At 40.4% G+C, this 19309-nt stretch overlaps 1 protein-coding gene across 1 annotated transcript; it reads left to right on the top strand.

Annotated features, from left to right (window-relative positions):
- Positions 1 to 3256: 3256 nt before the first annotated feature.
- kcnk6 (potassium channel, subfamily K, member 6) lies at positions 3257 to 19160 on the top strand. Its single transcript, XM_085244183.1, has 3 exons — positions 3257 to 3916; positions 11340 to 11732; positions 17653 to 19160. Exons 1-3 carry the CDS (start codon positions 3601 to 3603, stop codon positions 17892 to 17894), a joined length of 951 nt encoding a protein of 316 aa, XP_085100309.1. The 5' UTR covers positions 3257 to 3600; the 3' UTR covers positions 17895 to 19160.
- The last annotated feature ends 149 nt before the right edge of the window (positions 19161 to 19309 follow it).

The raw sequence follows: 19309 nt of genomic DNA on the forward strand, positions 1-19309 counted from the left end.
AACCTGAAGAGGCTTTGATACGAATGTTTCTCGAGAATAGAAACTGTTGTGCGCCTGACAAACAGAAGCTGTAAACTAAACTGAAACAAGAAAATTCTGAAAATTAACTGTGAAACCAAAATAGAAACAAATTTTTCTGCTTTGGTTAAAAACTGACCAAACATTTAATAGACTGTCATTTTCACACTTTCACTTGAGGAAGTTTGAGGAGAATAAGGTCACGATATTTTCCGCAATCATCCTGTTTCACATTTAGCTTCAAACATGTCTCCACCTCTGGAGATACTCCACATGGTTCAAGGCAAAGGAGCTGCACCGACAGGGGGCGTAACACACATCTCCTCTCACTAGCTGTAAATATTTACTGCTCTGTCCTCACAGTTTCATAATCTGTCGTATTTTGGGAACTGGAGAGTTAAACACCGTGTGATGGTCACCACTGTTGGGCGGTGTTGAGAAAAGTTCAGAGCTGCAGGCCATGTTTGAAGGACTGATGATAATGTCCCTGCTTTTATTCTAGCACCATTTAATGTTGGCTTTTAATAACATCTATTTAATTGATTTTCATTAAATATTTGTTGCACATAGAGCCTAATGCATTTTGTTATATCTGCCTTTTACTGTCACGTACCCTCCAGTAGGTCAAAGATTTCATTAGTCTACAGGGCAGAATTCAGTTAATTACCTGCAAAGCAATTAAAATTAGTCTCACTTTGACTCTGTCATGCAAAAACATTGCATTATGTTGATTTTTAGAAAATATTACATCATCAGGAAAAGTAAAATCTGTAAATGTCTACTTTAGAATAAAATCCCTGGTATTGAATATGTGAACAGTCATCAACTTCTGCAGGATTAATGACACTTAATGCTGCTTCTGTAACATATGCAAAACCGTGTGGAACATCAGAAAACAAGCCAAACGTCTGCTAAACTTGATGGCCTGTGTTTTAAATGTGGCTTCAAAAAAAACAAACTTGATAACAGCTGCTGAACTGGTAAAAAGCTGCTGGTCACACGGCAAAAGATTTCTGGCCTGTTGGCTGTTTACCATCACAGCCTGACTATTAATACAAGGACATAGTGCACATTGTGATAACCAACTGGGACATTGTGTGAGGAAAACAGCGTGTAAAATATCAAGCTGCGTTCTTGCATGTAATAATTCATGTTGCAGACTGCGAGAGGGGCTGAAGTGATTCACAAAATCACTGCATACAGATGCCTGTGAATACAACGTAAAGGAATTTTTTCATATTTATAGAAGATCATATCTTATTTCAGCTTTAGCAGCACTATCGCCTAATAAATTCTATTTTATTTTATCAGAAGCTGAAGACATGGACTGGTTCACTTTTTAACGTGATAAATAATCCAGTATTAGCGAGATTATCCTGTGTGGCATGTCACCATCACCTCTTTCCGAGATCAGTGGCGCAGAGAGAGTTAAGCACTTTATTTGCTGAGTCAGAGCAGCTGCCTGCCCGCTGTGCTATCATAACAGAGCTTTATACTGCAGGGTAGAAAACAGGCAGATGAGCAGCAGACTGCCCTGACCTCACCGTTTACACCGCATGAGTCAGCTGGCCTTATGCATAAACAGCACAGACAAGCCAGCGATTACTTCCAGGAGAAGCAAACAGAGCACAGTGAGAGTGTTTTGTTGTACCTAGTAACCGCTGGGTAAGAGCCGAACAGCCCAGGAACTCCCATCTGACCTTCACATGAAGCGGCAGATCAGTTAAGTTTCCGCCAACTTGAGTTAAAGGGGAAGTCCAACATTTGTGGGAAATACAGTACAGATGACATGCATAGCTGTCCAGGCTTCTTGAAGGACATTCAAAGCGCTTCTTTGCAGCTTGTTCTCTGTCATGATGATTCCACGCTGCTCTAATGATGGTGGGGTTAGGACTAAATTTGGCTTAATCGCGGTATAAGACCAGTTTCAGTCCAGTTCTAGTGTAATCTGGCATATTTCTCTCTGTTCCCTTCCTTAAGACGGGCTTCTTGACAGCCTCCCTTACACTGTGACCATTTCTGCTGAGGCTTCATGAACAGCTGGATCAACCGAAGGGCCAGATGTGTCTCTCAGGCCTGTGTCAGGTCTTTGCAGGATTTTTTCCCCTTTAAGGACATGAATTTCAGATAATTGAACTTTTGTTTTTCCCAAAACATTGACTAACTTGCAGTTTCTATAGATTCAAATAAACAAATGGAACAAATTATGTTTTTGTAACATGGTGTACTTAGAGATAAAATTACTACACTCACACTTGTAGCTGCTGAAGGGACTTTTAATTAAAGGGGACCTGTAATGGTCACGAGCTGTCCAGGATGTCCCCCACTATGGTAGCTTGGAAAGGCTGTGACCCTGAATTGAATAAGCAGAAGAGATGGATGGATGGATGAGACATGAAGTTTTGAAAAATAAGACCAATGAATGTACAAGCAATCCCTTTGAGCCAAAAGCTCCTGCTTCAAACAGTTTTGGGGGTTTTTCTCTCCCTGGCTCTCTATGATGGCATCAGTACCTGGTCAGCTCAAGCACAACAGCTCCACCCACCTGTTGTTCAGGTGTTGTTCAGTGAGCAGCAGTTGATCAGCAGCAAAACGAAAAACTTTCTTAAAGGGAGGGGTAAAGGTAGTAAAACAACCTTTCAGATAGAGGATGAACTGAGGTGCCACACAAAGGCCCAGTGTAAGACAAATAAAGATTATTTTGAATTTTAAATCAAGATAAACAGTTCTAATATAGTCCAAGAATAAATCATCATACATCTTTTGTCCATGTGAGCATTAAAAATGCTGTGGAAAGGCAGTGGGATGATCATGGATATCATGGAAACTGACCAGAATTCCTCCGTGGCAGAATAGACTCAGTTTACATGAAGAACTACTGAACAAAGATATGAACACTGGAAGAATTTAGCGGATTTCATAGGGTGTTTTCTTCTTATCATCATCAGGATCCAGAATGACTTTTCTTCTGCTTATCAAAATATTGAATGGCACATTCAGAGGAGGACACAGGAGGGCTAAATGTGTGGAAGGGTGTGGACTTCCTCTGAGCCCAAAACATGCGAAATAAAAGCAAAAACACTTTGGGCCGTAATACGCAAGAAAAAAACGGTATTACTGTTCCGTAAGTAAGGCAGCACGGTGGTTAGCACTGTCGCCGCACAGCAAGAAGGTCCTGAGTTCAATTCCAAAAGCCAAAAGACGCTATTATTCTAGTTTTTCTTTTTTTTTCTTTCTTTCTTTTCAGGCGTTTTTTATTACAAGCACAGAGTTTTTTTTTTTTCTGGCGATTCTTAAGAACAGTGGTAATATTTTTCAGGCTTTTCTTGAAATTAGGGACGGGTGTATCACGGGAAAGATGTGATCATTTAAGTCTAATAAACGAATAAACGCACCTGGATTCGTGCAGGACCCAGGATGCACAACGGACTCTGAGCTGAACACACCCCCTGTTCCTGCTGTGGGAGGAGGATGCAGTGACAAGGAGGGGTTCAAGTTCAATTAGGACAGCCCCCGAATAGTTTTCACACAAAGAGGAAAAGAGAGGAACAGAGTGAGTAGCTCCAGAACTAAACCTAAGACATGGCTTTAGTAGGCAGGTCGTGGCTGTTGCTCGTAGGCTTTATATTGTTTTATGTCATCTACCTGCTTTTCGGAGCCCTGATTTTCTCCACCATCGAGCGGCCGATGGAGGACAAGCTGCGACATGATATGGAAGTTCTGAAGAAGGAGTTTCTGAACCAGAGCTGCGTCAGCGCCGCGTCCCTCGAAAACTTTCTGCTCAAAGTGCTGGCGGCCAACAAGTACGGCGTCTTCCTCATCAGAAACGCCTCCGCTACCTCAAACTGGGACCTGGCATCGTCCATGTTCTTCGCTAACACTCTGGTCACCACTGTCGGTGAGTGCAAACAAAAGTGAAGAAAGTTTGGCGAGGAAACACCTGAGGGCGTTTTTGCGCACAGTGGAGCCTCGGCAGTGTTACGCGTTACCGTAAACTGCAAACAGGCTGAACCAAAGAAAGTCTGCAGTCCATTGAGGGGACGTCTGTGGCTTTAGTGTGAGGAGGGAAACACAAAAACAATGCTGGGTTAAATGCAGGTGGCAGTTTTCTGGAGTTATGTTGCCACGTGTTATGGATGTTGTAGCTGTGACTCAAAGCTTGAGCTATTTAAGATCTAAACGCAAACCGATGTATCGACCTCAGGGGAGAAAAAAGTTTCCACTATACGTTGTTTCCTTTTAATCTGTAAATCTGTAAAATTCCCAAATCTGCGTGTAGATGAGGGAAATTCCCTCATCATGTGATTTATTTCTGGTCTTACTTTGAAAGTATGAAAGCAGGTATTTAAGAAAAGGGGAAATTGATTATCATAAATTGATTATCATACATCGGTGATGTTACCAAAATATTCGTGGGTCTTGTGCGATCTGAGCACCTGCTCGGTGTTCGGTATGTAGCAGCCTGACCTGGATGTTACAGGAAGTGAAGGTGAGAGCAGAATACATCACAGAGGTTTTTGTGGGACCAGCCAGGTTGTCCACACTGGGTTCTTTGTGGTGTTCTGCTGGCCTTGAACGACTCACTTACCTGCAGGCCCAAATATAAAGCACATTGCACCAAATCCTAGTTACTTAAGTGTTTGGTGATACGATTAGTTTAGTTGTTTATATATTTGCTTTGTTTTTCAGGCTTTAGGCTGGAGGGAAAATGGTATTCTGTACACGCAAAATTCATATCAGCGGTGTCCGTGTGTTGGAAATGGGCTTGGAGACTTTAAAGTCATAACTGGAGAGCTTATGACAGAACCAGAGTAGATACTGCTGCATGATGGGAAATGTAGGATCAGATCATTTCACATTAAAACAGAGGGTTTAGGCTTCCTCTTAAGTCCTGCTACTTTATGAGAGAAGTTAAGTGACAATGCAAGAATTTCATTACAAATAACCTTAAAATTTGGCAAATTATTCTATGGTGTCATTGCAATCACGGGAGTTAAATATACAATCATGTGAAAAAGAGTATTCAAAGGACTCTTGTTTCTTTAAAAAAAAGAAAAGAAAAGAAAACTAAGTGATTCAGTAACTTAAAGGTTTTCTGTATAATTAGCAGTCCCTCACATCTTTGTGAAGCCACCCACTCTGGGGCCTGTGGAGTCTCAGATGTAGTTGTTGGGCATTGCACAGTCTGACCTTGGGGTGAGTTTGCAGGGATGTTAACAATTCCACATGCTTCCTGGGAATCTGGTGAAATTGTTGACACAAATGCTCAAATGCTCTGACCAGATTGTGCAGAGACCAGTGAAAACTTCCTTTTTCACATGACTGTACATTATCAGTAGGTTTTCTGGTCCCAGGCTGGGGGGAAAAAAATTCATTGAAAACTTCCGCTGAAAAAAGGTTTGAGCAAAGATTGGTTCGATCCTTGTCTGGGCAGCTAAACATGGATTAACAAAATCCTGCATTTAAAAAGCCCTTCATTCTACACATTTCGTTTTATTTTTCATGCATTTTTACCAAATAGCTCCTCGTGTTGTCGAAAATATCCAGTGAGGGTTTGCTGTGGATACACAGTGTCATAAAACAACACCCTTGACATTTAATTAGACACACTGGGCCTCTGTGGGACGCTCTCAGCTGAGCCGCAGAGCTGTCTGTCGTTCAGAGGTACAAATTCACGCTCTGCTTCCAGAGCTTCTCAGCCGGTTTAGTTATTGCCATTAAAAATGCACATTTACCTACATTTTTTCAACACCCAGTAAAATGGTACAATGTGCACTTAATTTTATGTATTTCCTGTTTAAACAGGATGTTGAGGCAAAATGCAAAAGCAGTGCATGGTGGGCCTGCCAGCAAGGCATGTTCTGAGATGTTAAGTAACAGGAAGGAAAAATGTTTGTCACAACGTTCTCGTGTCTGTGATTAAAGCTGCAGTTTCAGCCACGTAATTAACCTCAGCTGAAAGAAAAATGACTAGAAAAACAAGCCAAGCCAGATGGGCGGTTTGTAATGAGATGGCATTCAGGTCATACTTTTTGTTTTGATTTTTAATTGCTGTGAAGTACAGTGCTGTGCAAAAGTCTCAAGCCTGTCCTTATTTCTTAATTTTGCCAGGAAAATGGGAATGCAATGTTTTATTGAAACCTGTGCAAACATAAATGTAAATTCAGTGCATAAAGCAAAAGCGGAGTTTGTACAATTCTGATGAACCTGAGAGTCAACATTCGGTCTGATCGCCTTTAATCGCCAGCACAGCCTGAACTCTCTTAGCCACGCTTTCTTGTAATTTCTTTAATTAGTCTCAGGATCAGTTCTTCAGGCTTCTTGGAGGACATTTAAAGCTCCTGTTTGGATATTTAGTGCTTATTTGCTCTATTCTGTCACACTGCTCCACTAACTGCCACTCTATCCTCATGGTATTGCAGTTATCAGTTTGGGAAGAAAGAATTGTTATTCTCCACTCAGACCAGCTTATGTAAAATGATGGACTTTGGTGCTTACAGTTTCTTTAGCAACTGTTTTGCAAATCTCTGTGTTATAAAACACAGTGTATTGGTCCAGTCTCAGCTACACTGGCTTGTGGTATCCTACAGAACTAAAGTTAAAATACTCATATATATAAAATCTTACTTGAACTTGTACAATGTTGCATATCTGACATTTTGTCTCCTCATAGTCCAACATGCCCTTTTAGCTCCTCCACTGCCAAACTGTAATCTGTTCAGTACTCCTGACAGAAAAATTGGGGATCCATCTGTTGCAGTTTTTGAATTTTTATATGTGGACAATTTATTTATTTATTTATTTATTTATTTTAATTATGCATGTGAAGCCCTTTGAATCACCATATGTGATACACAGTAGAATTGAAATGCATTATGTTAAGGTCCAGGCGCTGATGGTGCCAACCTATGACTGATGGAGAAAAACACAATGGAAAACTAGCTTTGTGTGCTTTTTTTGTACTGTTAGTGTGTTTGGAATGACTGTTTCCAGATGGCACTGCATGGTTGATAAAAGTCTGACGGTACTTTTCTGCATTCGTAATTCCATCAATTGTGACAAGATCGCCAACATCTGTGGCTGAAATGCAGATCTAAACCATGACAGAGTCTCCACTGTGTTTTACAGATAGGTTTTAAACACTCACTGCTGTGCCTCTGTATAGTGTAGGAACTGTGACAGATTTTCAGTCCAGATAACTGCCCCTCCCTGAGCCCGGTTCTGTTAAAAAGGAGCCTTCCTTCCCACTGTTAACTGATACTTGCTCAAAGGGGCTTGTTTGCTTGTTGGGATTTCTCTCTATTATTGTAGAGGCTCTATTTTACAATATAAAGCACCTCGGGGCAGCTGTTGTTGTGATTTACCGCTTTATGAATGAAATAAAATTGAATTGAATACTCAGGGTATTTCTGATGAGACTAGGGGTAGGACTCAGATTAACTCGTGACATGTTATTATCACGGTATGGTCAGACAATCCAGTGACTCTGTGATACATTGCAAAACAATTATGCACAGTATATCATGATATCTTTGTAACTGAAAAATAAATAAATACCCCAAAAAAGCTGGAATTATCTATCATTGCTGTATCTTTGTGCGAATTATCATTATTATTCAATATTAACATGGCAATATTGCCTCCCTTTGTGCTATACTTCAAAGATATTGCAGTATATTGCCACTGTCTCACACTAGCTTGTGATGTGGTGGCAAATCTGAATTAATGTTAAAGACATACTAGATACAAACCTGTACACTTAGATTTTAATTCTAGCTTTAAAGTTACAGAAAGAGTATGCATGTATCAATGACTAGAAAATAATGGGCGAAGGTCAAACTACAGAGCAAACGATGTGTCTGCTACGCCCTCATGTTTGAGTCTTCCCAGTGTCTCTGTGTGTATAACCAACCTAAAGAGTAAACTAACTGTTTAAGATAAAACTGTAAGAAATTAGCTGTCAAGTTGGCGACTTGAGCTTGACAGTTTTTGACGACTGTCACAATCAAACATCTGCAGCAGCTGTCTTCGTGCCGCTCTTATTGCACTGCTGCTCCGCTGTGTTGGCAAACTGCTGCGAAGGCGGTCACATTCACAGGCTTGCTGTTATAAATGACACTGGCGCATGATCGCTGAAGAAATGCAAATTCATGCATGAAGCAGAACAGAATGGCCCTTTGTGTTCAGCAGAGGCTGGGTGACACTTCCTTAAATGGTGTAACGTGTTTAGCTGCGTTATGATCTCACTGAGTTTTTTTTTTTTTAACATGCCGGTACTCAATTCAAGGCAAAAAGAGGAAGCAGCAGATGCACTTAGATAGTGAAATTTATAGTCTCTCACTCCAACAAGTATGTTGAGTAGAAGGAACAATAGTTTGTTTGTTTTTTTACGATCAGTGGACATTTTGGGGAGTAATTAAAAAAAATTTCAACCTGCTTTACCACACACCACGTCTAGATTTAAGCTTTAGTGACTGACATGTGTCCCTAACAGCAGGGAGAAAACCTCCAGCTCATGTTCTTTGTAATGTTTGTCAGTGTCACTGTTGAACTTTTGGACAGAGCAAAGGTGGGAGGGGGACTTACTAAAAAGTCTGCAGGCAGCTAACAGCTGATGAGCCGGTATAGCTGGGACCGAGTGGATGAAATGTTACACTGCACATTGGATAAATGGCATATTGTCAGATTTTAAACGCCAAACAACAGCTTCCATGTGATTTTACATGCCTTCTAGTCAGAGGCTGACATCATTGATCAAACACTCTGCGCACACACCCAGGGACACAAAAGCATTGAAGATAAGAGCAGAAATGACAAGGACAAAGTGACCAGGAACACAAACTACTAAGGTGTGACAGAAAGATGGCCACAGATCTACATCAAAACTGCAGCGCTATCAAGAAGCTACCAAAAAAAGGAGCGAGGTGCTAATAACTGTGCAATGATCATAAAACATGGAAAACGATCACAAAGAGAAGCAAAATTTTCAATTTCCCAAATCCATTTTACAGGGCGATACTTTTTACCCTGATTTGTTTACATTCTTGATTCAGTCTTCTAATGTTTGTGTGTGTATATATGCAATACAAACAACACAAAGAACAATAGCTCCACACTAAGACAGGCCTGTAAGCTCCTGTGTTTTGCTGGTTTTAAAAAAATATGAGAAACGTTATCTCCGACCATGCCATGGCTTTAAATATGCATGTGACAAATAAAGAACCTTGAACTTGAACTTGAAATGTATTTGTCTTATCTAATTTTGTGTACCCTTTGCACTGAATATGCCCCTGGATAGAAACTTTAGTTCAGATAATCTCACTGAGGCTCTAAGTGGAGCTTTGGTAGTGTCAGAGGCATAACAGGGTAAAAGGGTGTTAATTCAATGTAATCTATTTGTGACAACTACTGAAGTGACAACTGCAAAGTCAGATCAAAGCCAAATACATCAAACCAACGGGCAATATCAGCACTGGGCATCATCGTGTGGAGCGGTCTGCTTCGGTCAGAGTGATGCAGATTTCATCAGCAGAGATAAACGGTTCCATGTGTCCGTTATCAAGCCCTCCAGTTTACACTAAAAGTGGGAAATGGTACTTTCTATGGTATTTGCTGCTGTCTGGATGAGTATAGTCCACTGCATATGTGTGCGCGTGTGTGTAACGTCACAGTAACTTTAGCTACATCTGCCTTGAACCTGTGCTTGCTTTGAAAGAGAGCTCACGCTGAACTCTGTTAAACGCCCGAAGGCTTCGGTTTAACTGACAGGAGATTGTGTCGTCATCTCAGCTGCTCTGTAGTCAAAGTGACATCAAATCTTTAGTTTGTGAAACACGTCATGTTTTTAAAGCATGAGTTCACGACCCCCTAGAAAACAAAGGCTGTGCTCGTTCTTAGCGTGCACATCAACATTGTCTCATCAACATTGTGACCACGTTCACGCTGCAGACAGCAGACCAGTCTGTGGCAATAGAAACATTTGCCCAGGTTTTTGTAGTCGTACACTTTACACACAGCTCATGTCCTTTGGAGATGATTTTGACAAAGACAGCTTTGTACTTTGAACACCCGGCAGCACCTTTGTAAACACATCATCCAAATGTGGCCAGTGATTTGGATAACGTTATTATGGCAGGAGTGGATAATAATGTTTTCTTTATTACTCAGGAATGTTTGTGTCATTCTTTTACAGGCTAAAAATACTATTTAAATAAATGCAGGCAGAATTCAGACTTTTTCTCAAACAGCTGTAATTTAAAGGGCTACAGATGTTCTGCACAGGCGGTGGGCTGGATGGTTGTTTTATAGCTCCATTTTAAAATGAAAGCTGTTTTCTGGCGTTTGTGTAGTAACCTAATGTTTTGTGATCACATACAGCAGATGGTGTGCTGTTTGCACAAACCAAATATAAAGGAACTTCCTAACCCCCACCCTGGCGGATTATTTACATATATATTTACACTGTATAAACAGTTTTACAGGATACAGTCCTTTCTGGTCTTATCTTTCTCTGGTCAGTACTCTGTGCGTCAGTGTTTTCAGTCTGAGGTACTTTTAACTGCACTCAGCTGTTGTTTTCGTTCCTATCCTTTGTGTTGCTGTAAAGCTTTTATATCACGCCACCAGGTTAAAGCTCCAGCAGAAGATTCATTTGCAGTAGTTTCACTTCTGCTGGTAGATAATCCCTGTAGGCAGTTGTGACAGATCCTCAGTGAGTTGCTTATGCTGGAGTCTGAATTTTATTTTCTTCCTACCAGCACTGGTACCCTGACATTGACTAAAGCTGCTGTTTTTCTGTAGCTTCAAGTTAAAAAGTCTGGGGCAAATTACGTGCTGCTGTTGCAGCCAATAACTCTACCTGACTCTGTAACATCAGTGTGCTCATTAGCACATTAATCTATTTTTATGCTCTACAGCTGTCCAGTAACTCATTAATGTTATAATGCTCCATTTTTGCTAGAAAGCTTTGGAGCTGTATTGACTTGAGTGCTGATGATCAATGTGGAGGCTGCTGATTTGACTGCATTATACTGTTTATATATTGTTTTTGTGCATCTGAGTTATATCAGTAAGGACAAAATACATAAGATCCCTTTTTTGTAATCCAATACAGTTCAACAGCACCAGAAATAGCAGCTTGCAAAATCACAATACAGCTCAAATATTTTAAAGTGTTACATTAATGTTTTTAATTAAATTACATTTAGATTTATTGAATGACTCTCGTAAAGAAAAAGCACAACAATTTCTATCGTGTCTTTTCTATCATCTCATCTAATTTCCCACTTCCTCTAAAACTTGTCATGTTGCTGTTCCTCCAGGTTATGGTCAATCCACTCCTCTGTCTGACACTGGGAAAGCTTTCTCCATCTTCTACGCCTTGTTAGGAGTTCCCTTTACCATGCTGGTGCTCACCGCCTGTGTCCAGAGGCTCCTGTACCCTCTGGTCCTCGCTCCGGTGAGCCTGCTTCAGAGATCAGGCCTGGAGCCTCGGCCCGCCACTGCTGTCCACTTTGTGTTGCTGCTGTTTCTGGTGGTGCTGTGCTTTTTTGTGGTGCCAGCAGCCATCTTCACCAAGTTGGAGGAGTCCTGGAGCTTTTTGGATGGCGTCTACTTCTGTTTCATCTCTCTGTGCACCATTGGACTGGGGGATTTTGTGCCAGGGATGCAGCCAGAGCAGAAGTATAGGACACTGTATCTTGGTGCTGTCATGGGTGAGTCCGTTTGTTTGTAGACTAGAAATGCATTCATCCAGTGCACTCAATTAGAGTGCAGCCACGGGCTGAACCAGCTTACAGCTCAGATAAACCACATTGTTAAAGTAATTTTTGGCTCTTTTTCTTACAGGCGGGGGACTTGTAACATCGGTTTGATTAGAAGCATTACTTTCACAGACACAGATTTTCTCATTGATCATGTCAGACTTGCCTGTTATTAAAACATAACGCATTAACGCTTAACAATTCATGTATAATTTCTGTGTAAGGGGCTCAGGTCAAATTTGAGTTAGGACACAGAGTTAGGAAAGTTGGCTTAGAAAAAGAGAAATGAATCTGTAATATCATCAGATCAGCCAGATTCTAACATAAAATAATAATGGAAAAAAACAAAAACTGATGTGAATCCACTTAGTATACTGCTGATAACCACAGTTAGGAGGAAGCAGACTAAGGTTAAGTTAAGCTAATAGAAAGCTAATTTTGTAATGACACAGACAAATTCTTTGTGTACAGATGAACATAATCTGATTCTGAAAAAATCAATCAAAGAGCTGAAAACTGCAGCTCATCTAGTGGCCACAAGAAGATCATTCCTAACAGCAGATGATATCAAGATGATTATCTTGATCAAGACTATATTTCTATCAGCTGTGCACCCTTATTACTTGGCACTGATTAGCAGACACTACTACAATTTAGCTCTAGTCTGTAACGTATTACTCCACCTTTTCATCCAAATACGGTCACCTCTGGCTGTGAGGAGCGAGGTTTTAAGATGCTGAATTCAAAACTAATATTTGGTGCTATGGCAACTGCTTCAATCTTTCATTTATGGTCTGAAAGTGAAGCTTTTATTTGGTTTGGATTTTATGCTAACACAAGTGAAGTGCAAGCTGTCCAACTATGTTTTAAGTGGATTTATTCTATCCAAAGTTGCTCGCTGATCCACTTCACTTTAGTGGATCAACTTATGTGGAAGTCATTAGTAACAACATGGCCCTGAAGTCACAGTCCCAGGCTAACACACCTCTTCTTTAAGACTGCTTATCTGTATTTTTGAGAAGAAGGTGTTGTCTCATCATGTCCCAGAGCACAGCAGAGCTCATATCAGTGCATGTTTAAGCTCAGAGTCGGGTCTTACAAACATGCTTTAAAATTGCATACCACCATTTTTAATCTTAGTCCTAATCTCACAGTAAATGTATCATAAATAAGTAAAAGCAACCTTCTGAGTTGGGGTTCAGTGCTTAGGTGACTATATTCATGTCTGAAATTTCTGTATAAAAACTTGCATGTGCACGAGGATATGCGTGCCTGTGATGCCGCACACAGTCCAGCCAAAATTTTAACTCTGCTTTAAAATTTTGCACAGTAGTATGCTAAGAATAGGGTGAAATGAAATACACAAAGAGAGGTGGGGAAGAAGGTAATCATGGATAGAATAATACATCCAGTACAGTGTGCTTTGAATGTGAACCTTTTATTTACTGGAAAATCTCCACGCATTGTTTGAACTGTGGTGACTAAAGATGAGTAAATACATGGGAGCAACCAGGTTTTTAACCTGGACAGCTCCTGTAACTAACCACCAAACACACTGTATGTGACCTGTGACTTGCACTAAAAAGAAAAGGTATCATTTATTTACCTCTAACATAAATTAAAATAAAACATTAAATTTGTTCCAGCATGATAGAAAGCCGGTTGTTTCATGGTGTTTGTGCTTTGATGTTGATGATGGCTAAGAATATAGCTGAAACTCCACTGCACCTGTGGGTGTGGTAGCAATGGTTGATAACCTGGGTACATGGCACACGCCGAGGTTGCTGTGGTTTGCTTGTGAGGGTCACACGTAGCTGCTACATGCCTGCAGAGCTGTAAAGGGGAGCAGGTCCACCACAATATCTGAAACACCTGCAGAAGCACAGAGTGAGAGGAGGGCGGTCTTTCCAAAAATCATTAAAGAGAGAAGTACTGGGGGCCGAAAAGTTGATAGTATTTTTTTAAAAAGAGAACTGGATTCAATGCAATGAAAGGAACTGCATGAGATGCATTGAGATCTGTGAGTGTAGAACATATTGGCAATATGTTCTACACTCACAGATAATTAAAATCTCTTGAATCTTTTTTTGTCCTGCTGCTCTGACAGAAGTTGACCTTTGTGGCTTTGTCTTCATTCTCACCTCTGATGTGAGAAGTAACACCTCTCGCTGCCTTTTTCTCGCTACCAAGTCAGGGTTGACAGGTTGGCGGTTCCTCATAAATTGTAAATTGAAGTTCACTCTTCTGTGTAGCTCGTTTGAAGTTGAGCTGACTTTGAGGAGAATCGCACAAAAACAAAATAAAGTGATATCTGACTTTGACGTTTGTTCTTCGGTAAGTGCAACAGCACTCAGACTGTGAAGTCGGGCGTAAGTGCTTAGATCAATCATCGGCTGTAATTATAGCCCACGTAACCCCGGAAGACCTTTTTGTTTAGTGGTATATAGACATCCATGTCCATGCCAAGCATAGGAAACAAAGAGCTCTTGTCTTCAGGATGGAGTTGAATTGAAATCTATTATTCTATGCGTGCATTTTTTTTCTTGTGACCCAATGAAATAAAAGTTAATTTAGGTAATGCTATAAAAATGACAGATAAATGCTCACAGGTGTTTGAAGGTTACTTATGAGCATTAAGACTGCCTCGCCTTCTGGAGGGTTTTCATTTCTCTGACTTTGACCAACATCTCCCAATTGTGTCTGAAAATCGCTGTAATTATTGGGATAATTATGAACTCTGGTGCATGCATTCAAATCCTTTTCATTCTGCACCAACACTCGCCATACTTTACAGTGCAGCTAAAATAAGGAGGTGACTGTGGTGATCAATACACACTTAACATCTGCATGTTAAGGCTCTCTGAGCATTTTAACAGGCTGATGTTAACAGTTATCAGTTAAAGTCGAGCTTCTAAACTGTTTGTTTTATTAGTAAATGAAGACTGTGCTCTTTATAGAGTGCATTTCCATAACATGTTTATTAGTGTATGATATTATGGAAGGGGTATTTGTGAGAGGGCTGCACTAATAAGCTTATAAAGAGATAATTATGAGCAGAATTGAGTTCTGTCACGACAGTCCCCGTTTCTCAATTGCCCACCGCTGTGTAGGAGGGTATTCCCATATGAGTCAAATGTGCATGTGTGCGTCGTGTTTAAAACCTTACTTAGATGCCCGTCTGTTTTTTCTGGCAATCAAAAAAACTCTGTTATCACATGATGGAGGTTATTTCCATAGTCGGCTGTTGTTGTTCAGCTTCTTTGTGGGCTTCCTTTCGGTAATCGAGTCAGAGCTGGAATGACCTTTGTGTCTAAAAGCAGGCTTGCTGTTTGTTTTTGTTTTTCTGTGGGCTCGGTCAGAGTGAATATCTACAGTGAATATCTGACAGACACACACTGGGATGAATGAGCTCTGCTGTTTACAGGATTGAGAGAATGCAGCATTTCACACAGTTTCTTTAATTTTCCTCAGAGCCCTCCAGCAACTTAACTAGGAAGGAAAATTCACCCTGTAGTACTTTAACTCCTTTGATCTCACCTGTTAACGTGTTTCATTTTGATGAGGAGCTCAGGAGCTCTGCTGAAAGCTGTGTTTTCTTTCGTGTTGCCCACAGCTAATCCCTTGACTTCAGGTTGGAAGGAGGCAGAGTGGAGTAGCTCACAGGGACCGGCGATGTTGCTCTCTTGTCCCTCAGGCTGCTTTATATAACAGTGTAGGTCGAGTCAGATTAACCCAAACAGCCCCTGGTGGTTCTGGAGAGGATTAGTGACAGACTGCAGCCTGATGCATTGTTCCTCAGCCGAAGTGCTGTGTGGTAAAATTGAAAAGGAACCTATTTTGAAAACTGAAAAACTACTTTAGCTCCTCTTCCTTCTAAATATGCTGTCATGGTTATGCATTGGTAGCAGTGTAGGTGCTTTGAAGAGCGTTGCAGACCTACGTTTGCATGCTATAGGACTGTGTTCTGTCACTTTACATTTGCCGTTTGTATACAACTATATATATTTATGTATAACTCAGAAAATAATGCAGATGTGGTAAATGAGAGTAGGTAATCTTCTGGACAGGGTGCTTAAGCAGTTTTCTGTTAGCAAAGACGTTTCTATCATTTTCAGTCGTCGTGCCATTTTCTTGAGCATTATGAGAATTATGAGTTTTCCATCGCTCCTGCTGATGGTATTTAAGTCATTCTTTGCAGGATTGTGTGAAATTAAGGTTGAATGCAATACGTACAATGAAGTTTACTACAAAGCTATGCTATTTAAAGGCTTCAGACATGTTGAAACGTATTTTGTACAGTTGAATACATCAGTTTTTGCTAACTTATTCTGTGTGTGCGTGTGTGTGCGTGCCTTTCCAAATCATGTCCAATCGACTGGTCGACTGCAGTCAAGTTGTAGAAACGATGTTCTAGAGCAAACAAAACCTTAGTTTGGCCTAATACCCTCATACTTGGGTGTCAGGCATGTCCAAGTAGGAGGAAATCCTGGGACAGACCCAGGACATGCTGGATAAATATGCACCTTGGTTAGTTGAAGAAGAACAACCTTGTTAACCTTATGCACAGGTTGCCTGGTGGGAGACAAACTTTCTCCAAACAGTCACGGTGACTGACTGGAATCGCTCTCTGATTTGTGACTGTTTGCAAGTAATTGCTGTCTACTTTAAAAACAGATTGATTCCCAGTATGTTGGCAATCAGTCTGAGTTAGTTTGCACCAATAAGCACAACCTTTTGGCAACTTATACCAATAACATCTATAATCACAAACTGATCGTAGCTGCCAGCTTGACCCTATTAACTTGCAAACTGAAGAGACTGATCGCTGCCTAAGTAAGAACAAGTCAAAACAACTCGCCAACTGCTGCAGGGCTCTTCCACTGCACTGCAAATAAATACCCGGGAATCCCCGAACCTAAAAAACAAGTCTTGCTAGCCTTTAAATAAAACTACCATAACCTGAATGACTGGCAACCTACACAGATACAGTGAGAGGTAAATCTTCTGGGAAGTTTGGAGTTTAAACCAATCTTAAACTCATCACCAGCTGCTGTTTTTAACCATGATGAGTTTTATAGTCTGTGAGAACAAGATTCAAACTCCTAGTCAGACTAATTCATATGAAACATGCGTTACATTTGTAACATCGAATGATGTTTTCTTAGAGCTGGCCTGCTTGTGCTGTGAGTGACTGCTGCTCATGGCCTGAACTCCGCTTAATGCACACATTACACAGTAAAACCACACGGATTTCTTTAAGGCACTCGCAAGAATCAGAGCAGAAGTAACAAAGGTTGAGATTTTATTTTCACCTTTGCCACCTTGAGGGCACTTTTGTTCTCCTTTTGGTTAAATGAATGTTTAAAAATTGGTTGTTAGTCAAGTGTATTCGGACTTATTTTCTCTTTACCAGCTACATGAGTTTGTAAGTTTCTTGCTTGTCTAAGATCATAAAGTAACCATGCATCTTTGTAGTATTTATTTTTAATTAATACCAACAAATAATATACTTTAAATTCTGCACATAATGCACCACACAGCTATTTGTGGTTGCATGTACTGGTAGTGTACCAATGCCTAAAAGCTGTAAAGAGCTTTAACATTTTCATAACCTGCTGGTTTTCATAAGCTGATAGATTTAGTATCACACCTGCTGCAGTATTGCTTTTTCCAACCTCAGTGTTGCATAATAAACAGATCACCAGCACAGTCAAAGAGAGAATACCTACATGTGGTTTTATGTGGTATTTGGAGCCACAGCAGAAAGGCTGAAACATTTATCGAAATTAATCACCAGTCAAATTCTGTTAAATATCCTTGCATTTAAAAAAATCCATCCCTTCCCTCCTGGCTTCTCTCTCTCTGTCTCCAGTGTACCTGTTCTTGGGTCTGATGATGATGTACCTCTTGCTACGCACCTTCCACAAGATGTCTGATGTGCATGGCCTGACTACCATGCTACAGCTGCCTCGCTGTGAAGATTCTGACCCGGATGAGGACAGAGAGCCCATCGTGGATCACGGCGAGAGTCCCCAGAGGCAGACAGAAAAGGGTGCCAGCAATCACCTTGAGCCGGGATCACAGGTGTCCTACAACACCATCAACAGGGGCTGAGCTGTGAGGACGGAGAGAAAAGGGAAAGAAGCTCCATCTCTCACAAATCCTTACGTCTTGAACCACTGATGGAACATGAGGACTTGGTGGGCTGATTCTGAATTCTTTTCTTTTTTTTCCTTCTTCTTGTTTATTTTCTTCCTTTTCAACTCATTTAAAAAAATCCATTGGAGGAAACATTAAGGAGGATTGAGATGAGTTTCAGGATTGAGTATTTGAGAAATAGAGGGCCACCAAAGAGTTTAGGAGTGGGTATTGCACCTCGTGTTGCACACAGGGACAGATTCTCCCAACCAGGGCTAAAAGGAAAACATCTCCCTCTGACACACCAGTGTAACTGTGCTGTTTACAGTCAGGATTGCACATGATGGGCTTCGGCCTAAAACTTCTGATACAGTTTAGTTGTTGTTGTTGTTTTTGTTTTGTTTTTTTACCTTTTTTGTTTCCTCTTTGGTCTTCTTGCTTTTCTGCGACAGGTTTGTCTCACTGACAAACAAATATTGTCTTTAATGTATTTGTGCTGAAGCTGAATATTTTACATTTTTATGTGGGTGCATTCATTGTTTATCTCCTTATTCTTCTTCCTGGTCAAAACACCTCCCACCTATTCATCCATCTATGTTCATAGCACTGTCAGACTTGAGCTAGTTTGAACCTTTCTATCTTTACACCACAAATGATCACAACTGCAATAAATTAAACTTATTAAAGCTTGAGATCATTACCTCAGATTGAGTATTTGAAGCAGCAGGAGCGTTAAGGGGAATCTTATTTAATCAGACATTGTTTAAGTAGTCGTTTTTATGTGGGTAGGTCATGAAGAGCAAGGAAGCCACAGATGAGCAGTTTACCTCCTGCTTTATGCTGCTGCCCCCTAGCGTCTGCCTGTATGTAATGCAACATTGATAATTATGTCTTTAAATGTTCAACATAAGAATGGAGGGAGTGAACAAAGGATGAAGAAAAGAAAATGACACCAGATAAATAAAACTGAGCGTTTAATTGTGGTGAATAATTTTAAGAGAGAACCAAATTTTCAAACAAAAACCTGTCCACATCTGTGACTTCAAACATCTGGAATGGTGTCCATCAGAGAAACACTTGAAATGCACTTTAATAGTAAAACTGATGTGAACAGTAAAGTTAAAAGTAGTGAAGTTATCCGATACTGTAAAATAAGTTGTGTGTGTGTTGTAGTGTAGTAAAATGTAGCTTGTATTCACTATGAAAAGTTGTAAATTAAAGAAACTTTGTAATGTGTTGCCATGTTTGTCTTTTTATTCTTCAATTCACAGCATTTGTACCTTTTCAGAATCTTAAAATGTTACATATAAGAACTGTAGAAGTTACAAAAAAAAAACCTCAAGTCATTATTTAAAGGATAACTGATTCTTATTTTGCCTTACTGTTACAAG

This window comes from Mchenga conophoros, linkage group LG14, assembly GCF_057382185.1.
Source record: "Mchenga conophoros isolate Kocher_MC1m ecotype Shallow Benthic linkage group LG14, M_conophoros_male_GT1.1, whole genome shotgun sequence".
Classification (NCBI taxonomy): Eukaryota; Metazoa; Chordata; class Actinopteri; order Cichliformes; family Cichlidae; genus Mchenga; species Mchenga conophoros.

Excerpts from the sequence above, each read along its gene's own strand:
- kcnk6 (XM_085244183.1), top strand. The coding sequence starts at position 3,601 with ATGGCTTTAGTAGGCAGGTCGTGGCTGTTGCTCGTAGGCTTTATATTG. Across the intron at positions 3,917-11,339 it reads CACTCTGGTCACCACTGTCG|GTTATGGTCAATCCACTCCT; the intron begins GTGAGTGCAAAC and ends CTGTTCCTCCAG. Across the intron at positions 11,733-17,652 it reads GTATCTTGGTGCTGTCATGG|TGTACCTGTTCTTGGGTCTG; the intron begins GTGAGTCCGTTT and ends CTCTGTCTCCAG.